Here is a 10493-nt window from a genome sequence, read left to right as displayed (position 1 = left end):
TTTATTTCTACAACCGTTTAATTCCTCGCTGGAAGTAATTCGAACTTCTTCGTCTTCTGCTCTTCTGGTTGGTACCTCGTGCATACGGCGGCTCCGAGTTTGTACTGAAGAAATATAACCCGTTTGCACTGAAACAGAGGTAAACATTACTTTGAAATGTGGTAAAAAATATTGAAATCAGTACCCATCATATGATAAATAACTACATATAATTTTCAAATGCACCTTCCAATAGAATCTAGGCTGATAAATAATTTTGATGATATTAAAATAGGTATGTTGAAAATACATTTATTTTCCAAGTCAAAATCAAAGACAAAAAGAGAGTGAAAAAGTTTTCAATGACTCTATGCAATAGGTAATTACTATGAGATCGGCACAAGAAGGAAGTTAGTCTGAAGCAAAGGTAAACTGTTCTCTAGTGAAAGTATGGAAGTGTTTCGGTGCCTGCACTAAACGTAGCAAATTGCTGGCAATACTATTGAATTGTGGACAAAAAGGAATTAGTGGGTTTTTTATTATTTTGTATCTAAAATGAATAACAGGAAGAATTTTATTGTATGAACAGACTTGGTTTATCTTTGCTCAAAAAATATATTGCTTCAATCGCTTTGAGTAAGCAGCTATGTACAGATATTGTGTGACTATCGTGTTTGTCATCCTCCTACCATTATTACAATTCTATTTGAGGTCGGCTCAACATGTTTTCTTTTGCTATATTCTTCTAATAATACTTACTTTTGAGGAACATATTCACCGAAAATGACTTCGTCCTTAGAGTTGAACATCTCGCACCAGCCGATCATGTAGATGATCCAGGAGTAGCACTTGGTTCCATAAAACCCTACGTCAGTGATTATGGACTCTGCGTAGTATTGCGGCGCCCTGGCGTGGTTACAGCCAGATTTTGCTGAGGAATAACAAATAAATTGCAACAATATATATTAAGTAGACAACTGAACTGAAAGTATAAATTCCAATAACATTTCCTATTATGTGATGTTACACACTGGCGGATTGCCCGTAACGTATACACATTGACAACAAACAATTGACAACTGCCGGTAAGAATATTATGTTAACCGAGCGCCCGTGTTTTCACATAGCAAAGAGTATCTTAAACAAAGTTGAATAGCAAAGAAGAACTTTTGATTACTGACACTTACGCGAGTTTAGACATTTAAATACAACTACTTTTACGGATTTTCGTCATCCTGTACTGCACTGTAAAGGATCCAAAACGTCGGGATTAAATAATAATAATATTATCGCGCTTAAATTCGTAAAAGTAGTTTAATCCAAAAAAAAAAATAACTTACTTTGATTTTTTGTAGCTTTGCAGCCAGGCTGTGTGATTCCCCCGTTAGCATAAAAGTCAATATGTCCGCTGGCTTCCAATTTTCCCTTCTCCAGAGCATTTGTATGAAGAACGTCTACAAATTTAGCGTCTCCTTTGTCTAATTTCTTGTTGTTGTCGGTGGTGACAAACAATGGCATTGCAGGATCTAATCCTGCAAAATTTTGTTCATAAACTTGTTAACCTTAACTCATTTAAAATGTTAACAAGCTGTAAATATTTAAAACGGTAAGCATAATCAAGCTCTGGCTACAACGCCTACCGAAAGAATCGGCAAACTGTCGCTTGATATTGGTTACTTGTAAATATTTTATCAGGGGTTAATAGGGCTTGCGATATTTCGCGAAATATGATTTATTAATAGTTAACAAACCAGTAATTCTATCCAACTTCCCAGTTTTGACATAATCGCCTATAAAGCCAGCCGTTTGTCCGCCAAGACTGAATCCTATGATATGGAACTGCGACAGGTTGAAGCCATGTTGCTGGACTAGTTGGTCGATCAGTTGGGCTGTGCACATGCCTACCAACTCAGTGTTACGAGCCGCTTCTATGTAGCAAGGTTCTCGAGCTATCGGGTTGTAGTCCACTGTTATTATGTTGTAGTCGCAGCATTTCATGTAAACTGAAAGAATGTGTAGCTATAAAAAATATATCCTACCAAGGGAAAAATTTACCAGGCTTACCATGAAATGTAGGGCTGACCAGGTAACTAGGTTAAGGAGGACAGATAGGCAGTCACACCATATAAAGTATTAGGTATATTCTGCGCCATCCATTTATACTCGAAAGTTTTTTTTCAAAAATTAGGTTTCACTACACTATGTACTGTGTTTTACACTTATCAAGCTACTATATAGCCATCATTTACATTGTCCAAATTTAAGTTGGTATAGAAATCTATGGTTGGTGTGTATCTAGCTTTTGTTAAAGTTAACCAGTTTCGCAAACAATTAATCAGGAACTAACTTTTAATTGACGACACTGCCGAGCTATCGTCCCTATTGCTCGTTCAGGCTCATCCCTAATTACGTGTCACTTACCATAGTTAGCGTTGCATGGGTTAATTATGTAATATCTCTTACGCTATGGTGTCTTACATACCTGGTCTTATTTCTGTGTTCGGTGAAAAATCCTTATGTCCTGTATATCCATGGATCAGAACCTTGATCGGGGCGTCAGGAACCCAGGGCGCTGACTTTATGGAATCCGTGTCCATAGCGAACATTTGGTGTGGTTTATCTTCATTTTCTCTACACAAAAATATGACACGATATTTATTATTTTACTGTTACTGTTACTGTTACAGCCTTTTTATCGTCCCACTGCTGGGCACAGGCCTCCTCTCACATGGAGAAGGATTTATTATTTTACACTGTTGTATTTCTGGATTTCTGAAGCGTTAGAATTATTTACTTATAAACTGTTTACTTAACGTTAACTTTAAAATACTCGAATATCACAAAATATTTTGTAATGAAAATCCTGTAAGTACTAAAAAAAAGAAAACTAATGACTAACCTTGTATACAGCCAGAACGTTATATTTTCATTTGGACATTCCATTGGTGGTGCTATACAGTCGAATAATGCTGTACTTGATCTTATTAAACCTATGTGAGAATAAGAATAATATTAATATTAATGTCTCTTTTCTAACCTCTCAGTTTTTAATGACTGTGTCCTTTTGATACATTCCTTTGTAGAAATATCAATACGTCCTATAATATTTAACTATAGCATTATTCGCGATTGGCAGTTCTGACTTTGCATATAATTTGAGCACTTTACAGTTATTTACAGTTGTATGCTTAATAGTTGGATATAATTCATTTTCAGGTAGGCGATGAATTTATTTAATTAAATATGTTTGTTAGTAGTACCTATATAACTAAAAATATGTTTTTGTAAAATGACTACTCCACTGATTTGAGAAATTGTTACACTATTGGGAGGCGACACTATCCTCGAGTGACGTAGGCTATATTTTGTCCATGTTTTGAGAGTAAACTAGTACTGAATTTATGTTCCCACTTTTAGCTTCCAAAATGTTTATTAATAACACTCATATTGTACGTAATATTTTTCGAACAATTAATTGAAGTACATATTATAAAATATAAAACTGAGTTTAAATTTCGCTTGATGGCCACTGAATAAGAGGTTTAAATCAATTCAATTTGAAAAGAGCTAAGAAGACTTTTCCCAAATGATTACATTACAACATTATTATGTACTTACATATGGAAATTAGGTAAAAAAGCCAAACTATGAAAACCATTTTAACGATAACAAGTCTCGAACTATGTTTAAGGGCTCACTGACACATATATATAGACCTTGTGCAGTAAACTGTACTGAAGCGCCAAACTTTACGCATAACCGACCAAACAGCTGATTAGGATAAAGAAAACTGTGGATAATTCCCATTGAAAATTAAGCTAATTTTGTACGCAAATGAAACTAGACTGTATACTTATAAACTAGCATAGGCTTATCACTTAATTGCTAGCACCCAAACCCAGCAATTTGATTGATAAATAATAATTTATAATGACTTAACCAGGTTATGCACTGTTACCAAGTATAAGAAGAAATGTTGAATTAATTCGTTTTCTACATAGACACGTCTTGAAATAAAATTTATTGTATGATAAGAATTTAAATTAAGTTTATCATAATATATTATGACAAGTTTCAGGTTTTCAGATACATATTCAATTGAGGTGAATGATCTCTACTAATATGTATGTCACGCTAAATGTTTTATGTGACATTACTCTTATTAGAGGTAACTTAGTCCTGTCTTTGAATATAGGTTTTTGTTTAGTTGTCTCATAAGGCTGGCTAATTTTAAATCAAGCTTCAAAAAACACCATATGACAAGAAAACGAAGTATGCCGCAGTCATCTGAATTATGAAAAAAATTATAACTGAAAAACAGCTCTACCGCTCTATTGTTCCAAATTATTATGTAAATGACATTGAAATTGTCGTAAGGGAACAAGCGTGCATTATCATGTTATCTGCGTTTGGTGTATTTTGCTGTGTTTTCTTTATACCTAATTACTGTGGAAAACTGCGCTGATAATAAATTAAGGGCATTCTTGTTTTGGGTTTAAGTGTTGTTTGTGTTCGCATCTACCTACATTAGTAAACATCCTCATTACTATTTATTTGAACATTTCCTACAACGGCGAAAATACAAGGTGTTGATTTGCATTTGTGCCATAGTTCAGGAGGAGGACATACAATACGTAAATAATCGATTGGAATTACACTAGATGGGAAATAACTAATATGCACTGCTTTTTTTGTCATTGTAATGTCGTGGTATTTCCGAAGTAATCCAATTTTATGAATGAAATTTATGAGTGATCGTTGCGTATGCTTTGTGTTTGCGTTTGTGTGAGGGTGCAGCACGGTTTTAACGCCAGTAACATACGCGCCAAGTTTAAATAAGGCTAGATGACATTTACGGAATTCCGAAAAAAAAAAATAAAGAAAAAAAATTACGTACCAATTTTTTTATTGATTTGGGTCGAGAATCATTAGCATAATTACCTCCTTGAATATGGCACGGATGCAAATCAACAGCTTGTATAACAATAAAGGCAGTAGAAAGTTATTTTGAGCTTATTATTTAAATAATTTATATTTCAATGGTATCCATCAATTTTGTGTGTGATTTCAGTTTGCGGATACATTTATTTTTATTTATTTAAAATTCACTTTTACCTTAGATATATTGAGCAAATGAGGAGCAAAACATTCACTTTTCTACTAACCTACAAAAGTACTTCAAGCCAACTTTAATACCTATTTTTTTTTTACATACTATTTATGATGGGATGTTTATCTCAGTATATATCGTTATTGTAAATTGTAAGCTGGTGGTTATTTGTTTTGTTTGATTAGGCACCGCGCCCTACCGTCCTTCATATCCTTCCGTGTAGGAAAATTCAAGCTACGTAATAATGATAACATTACTCATTATACATAATAATTATATTTCCTTATGATGCACCCTAGCTAGTGTACATGATGATTGTTACATAAATGATGATAGTAAAAGAAATAAATTCAAATTATGTCTTATTTTTAAAACCAGTCAGCTATTTAAATTAAAGACAACAATTTCAGTTTGTACACGTATGTACGTACTTATATATTTTTCGTTTGAAAAATATTTTGACTTTGAACATATTACCTACCTAATAAGGATTACATGTCTTTCCACCAATGTATTTACAGACATAAAACTGCCATCTGAAGTCGAACTGATCATTTAATTTTGTTGCAGAAATGTACACCTATTTTATAATATTAGTTAAAGAAAACCTAATAAGAACAACCTTGAGGAAAAAAAACCCCAGTGTTAATTCTACTACCGTTTAATTACTTGCTTGAAGTTATTTACTTGAACATTTTTTTTCACTCTTCTGATTGCATCCTTGCGCATAAGGCGACTCCGAGTTTGTACTAAAGAAATATAACCCGCGTGCACTGAAACAAAGATTAACATGACTTTAAAATGTGGTACAAAAATATTGAAACTAATCCTTGCATATTAACTAACATGAATATAATAATAATGGGTATTATTTGCATTACATTGGTCGAATGCAGCATTAAGGTTTGACTTCAAATATGTAAATCTTGTGAGTGTCTTACGCACCTGTAATAGGTCTATATGAACCTTTGACTTTGACGGGATCCTAGAACCGTTACTTACTTGAATGAATATCTACGCTTTGAGTAGGTAAACATACAGTTCGCGGTAATCAACTTTGCCTTCTTGAAGTTAGCCATTAGCCGCTAAGTGGCAAAATGCCCTAACAAAACACTATTGCGCATGTTCCAGGCGTTCAATGGCTAACAAGGGCAACAGAAATGCAAAGTTAATTTTCCTACGAGAACTACGCTGATTTTGTTTAATTATAAAAAAAAAAACAAAAACTAGTTGGGCATGTAAACAATAATTAATTCGATATAAATAGGTACTTACTTTTTAGGAACATATTCACCGTATATGACCTCGTCGGTAGACTTGAACAAACCGCACAAGCCGATCATGTAGCTGACCCAGGCGTGGCACTTGGTTGCATAGAACCCTACGTCAGAGGTTATGGACTCTGCATAGTACTGCGGCGCTCTGGCGTGGTTACAACTTGATTTGCCTGAGGAATATAAAAAAATAGAACATTTTTTTTGTTCAACACAGTAATGAAAAAAATACGGGAAAATGTTGTAAAAATGTATAGTATACAAAAGAAATGATAAGAAACCCTTTACAAAAAAAGTATTCTAAAAATACTAAAAATAACTAGTAAATACGTGAGTGATAGTGGAAGCACATCCTGATGAAATGCTATATTTCATGGTTTGTCTTAGAATAATCACTAAGTCTTGTGACTTTATCTATACCTACATATTTTTCTCTCATATTACTAAGAATACCTATCGAAAACATTTAAATAGCGAAGGTGAACTTACTTTGTTCGTCGGTATCTTTGCAGCCAGGCTGTGTGATTCCCCCATTGGCATAAAAGTCGACATGGCCACTCGTTTCCAATTTTCCCTTGTTCAGAGCATTCGTATGAAGAACATCCACAAAATTTGCGTCTCCTTTGTCTAGTTTCTTGTTCTTGTCAAAAGTGACAAATAATGGCTTTGCAGGATCTAGTGCTGCAAAATATTTAACTAATCCTTAGTATATTATTCCACTCCCAAAAAATCAGCGTTTGCGTATCCTTATCAAGACTTCGCTCACAGCGCCTATGGGAGGTTAGCGCACAGTCACAGGAAAAGAACTTGTAAACTTTAATATACATCAGGGCCTTATTGCTCAATATTGTTGTTAAATATTACCGCACATTACCACATTTAAATTAAATCAATTTCTGATAATTTACCAGTGAGTCTGTTCAACTTTCCAGATGTGACATATCCGCCTAAGAAGCCAGCCGCTTGTCCGCCGAGACTGAATCCTATAATGTGGAACCGCGAAAGGTCGAAGCCATGTCTCTGGACTAGTTGGTCGATCAGTTGGGCGGTGCATATGCCTACCAACTCAGTGTTACGAGCCGCTTCTATGTAGCATTCTTCTCGGGCTAGTGGGCTGTAGTCCACTGATATTATATTAAAGTTGCAGCATTTCATGTAGGCTGAAAGGATGATTTAAGTGTAAAGATATAAAGTAAGTTTTAAGAAGTACTAATAGACTATGTTTTTCGCTAATCTAGTGTTGCATTCTGCAATATCTCTTACGCTATATGAATTAAGTTATAAATTACCTGGTCTTATTTCTGTGTTGGGTGAAAAATCCTTATGACCTGTATAGCCATGGATCAGAACCTTGATCGGTGCGTCAGGAACCCAAGGAGCTGATTTAATGGAATTCGTGTCCACAGCCTGTAGTTGGTGTGGTTTATCTTCATTTTCTCTGGACATAAAGGTGACACAATAACTGTTAGTTCGTTGATCATTTATCACATCGTCTAGACATAGACGGATTACCATTTCTGTACCTACTGTTAAAAAAAAGTTAAATCCTACAAAATATTTTGCTGATAATAATGAAACTATACTGAACGAAATATCTTAAATGAAATATCTTAAATGACTTACCTTGTATACAGCCAGAACGTTATATTTACATTTGGAGACACCATCGGCGGTGTAATGCAGTTAAAACCTAGTATAGTTGATCTTATTGAACCTATAACAATAACATTAATATCTTTTCTTGCCCTTATAATGTCTCGATAACAATCTGAAGGCTGATCATTAAACAAAATTATTATGTACTTACATATGGAAATTAAGTTAAAAAACAAAACTTTGAAAACCATTCCAACGATAACATAGATAGTCTGTGATAAGTTTAAGGGCTCAGTGACACATTAATATAGATCTTGTGCAGTGCACCGTACACGAAAAACTTTACACTTAACCGACCAAACACCTGACTACGATAAAGAAAACTGTGGATAATTCCTTTGTTTTTCTAACTTTTTGCACAAATGAAACCAGTCTGTATAATTAAGAACTCGCATAGGCTTATCACTAAAGGTATACCGCTGGTATTAAAGCAGTAGTGCAAAATCTGCAGGTTTTATTTTATTTTATTTATTTGGCTCACCAACACTCGTTTATAAATACCATACAATTATTAAATACAAACATCATAATACAATACTTGTGTAACAATCTCTTAAAGGTAAGCACAGCATGCATTACAGCCAGTTTCTTCATCAAAAGTTAAAGCCAAAGTAAAAGTCAAAGTAATGTCTAAAGTAAAAGTAACGGTCAAATTCAATTTACTATTAGTTTTGCTGTCACTTTAGCCTTGAAAAAACGAATTTGCCCGTTACTTTTACTTTAGACATTACTTTAACTTTAACTTTTGATGAAGAAACTGGCCGTTAGACTACTAAGTTAAAGTTAAGATTATGACAAAATAATAATACATATAAATTCGACAATGTGAAAATTGAAATTAAATTAAACATTACCAATTAAATTAAAATTTACTAATTACAAAATTAATTATTTAATACAGTGCTAAAATTAAAATTCAAAATTGAGATCAATTAAATAATAAAAAAGGAGTAACCAATATTTTTTTTAAATCGAGTTCTCTTCTGAGTTTAATAAGTGAGTCAGCGTGTAGGTCAACCAGATCACTGCAGCTATTAAGTAATTTACGCAAGCGAGGGATTGGAGAGTTGGACCAAGCACGGTTCTACGACGTGGAGGATACAACGGAGTTATTGGGGCACGTGGTATCCTAGCGGGGACTCGGAGTTTTACTCGACTCAGCAACTCAGCAACAACGGTTTACCGAGGTTGTATTTATATAATTGTAATAAATTCGTTTTTTTATGCAAAAAAGAATTCTTTGTTCTGACTGACTGGCGGATCAACGCACAGCCTGCATGGATACTTGAAATTTGAAAGAAATAATCCTTTTGTGATCTAGTTTCTAGAGGAAGGATTTTTGGAACAGTCTCTAAGATGGTCAAAATAAGATGGTAAAAGTGTGGAAATAAGTGTTACCGCCTTCCGCCAGTGTATATGCCAAGTTGGCAATACTCGTGAATCAGTAAGGCCATGGCTTGAATATGGCTGACAGATGAACTACAAACAACATCCTTGAAGTATGATCGGAGCATGATCAGAGTGACAAAATAGAAGAAATGTTTTACCACAATCCTTCATATTGCTAACAATTTTGCAAGCAATTGCAAGCAAATTTGATATACAGAAATCCATCATGTTTTTGTTGAGTACATTTAAATCAATTTTACGGGTTTGTCAAATACCTATGTAATATTGGTATACATGCTAGCTTACGATAAACTATGTTATATAAATCACTACATATGTAGACTCATATGCAGGAAGTGTTTTTTGGCAGCACTAATGGATTTTATGTACCTGTGGTTAAATACCTGTTATTATGTACTTCATAATGATCCATGAATGATCCTACTTCTAATCTTCAACTGTTTTTTAGACAACGTAGTAATATGCCCACGATTTGGCACGAGTCCAGAATATATGTTCTCCGTGTACCCGAAAAAAAGTAGCCTTCTTGATAAAATTTAAAACTGAAAGAATTTTTCATATCGGGTTTGTAGTTCCTGATGTAATGAAAGGAAAAACACCCAAAATCTTGACATTTATCATTTGACCGCAGATATGAAGATATTTCCGAAGCTCACTCTGGATCGGGGACATTTAATGTTTTACTAGCGATCGCCCGCAACTTGTCCGCGTACAATTTTTTTTTTGATTTTTTTTTCTACAATTTTTAAGACTCTCACTTCTAAAGCAGGATTTCCATGCGAACTATCAACCTTCTTTTAACCCTTTGTGGAATAGATTTTTAGAAAATCCCTCCTTAATGCATGTCTTCCCTCGATAAGGAACCTACCTCCCTTCAAGTTTGTAGGAGTTTATAGTTTTTGAGATTTCGTAATTGATCACTGCTTAGTATTTCGTTGCCGCTCCGCTTATATGCCGATCCACCAGTACCATTGCCAGTGGGATCACGTACCTCTTTTCCCAGCTCTGCTCCTCTTAGCTCCGCTCGTTTCCACCTCAGTGGATCAGCCGCAGCCTTACTCGCG

At 34.5% G+C, this 10493-nt stretch overlaps 2 protein-coding genes across 2 annotated transcripts; both read right to left on the bottom strand.

Moving 5' to 3' along the window:
- LOC124629978 (pancreatic lipase-related protein 3-like) lies at positions 1-2960 on the bottom strand. Its single transcript, XM_047163663.1, has 6 exons — positions 2879-2960; positions 2462-2610; positions 1731-1982; positions 1320-1511; positions 739-910; positions 1-128 (listed from the first exon to the last, which is right to left on the bottom strand). The coding sequence occupies exons 1-6, from the start codon at positions 2920-2922 to the stop codon at positions 8-10; spliced, it is 930 nt and encodes a 309-aa protein (XP_047019619.1). The 5' UTR covers positions 2923-2960; the 3' UTR covers positions 1-7.
- Positions 2961-5768: 2808 nt separating this feature from the next.
- LOC124629680 (pancreatic lipase-related protein 3-like) lies at positions 5769-9579 on the bottom strand. Its single transcript, XM_047163193.1, has 7 exons — positions 9567-9579; positions 7987-8077; positions 7653-7801; positions 7272-7523; positions 6853-7044; positions 6365-6536; positions 5769-5862 (listed from the first exon to the last, which is right to left on the bottom strand). Exons 1-7 carry the CDS (start codon positions 9577-9579, stop codon positions 5769-5771), a joined length of 963 nt encoding a protein of 320 aa, XP_047019149.1.
- Between the last annotated feature and the right edge of the window lie 914 nt (positions 9580-10493).

This window comes from Helicoverpa zea, chromosome 4 (genome assembly GCF_022581195.2).
Source record: "Helicoverpa zea isolate HzStark_Cry1AcR chromosome 4, ilHelZeax1.1, whole genome shotgun sequence".
Lineage (NCBI taxonomy): Eukaryota > Metazoa > Arthropoda > Insecta > Lepidoptera > Noctuidae > Helicoverpa > Helicoverpa zea.
This window is presented reverse-complemented; position numbering and strand designations above follow the sequence as displayed.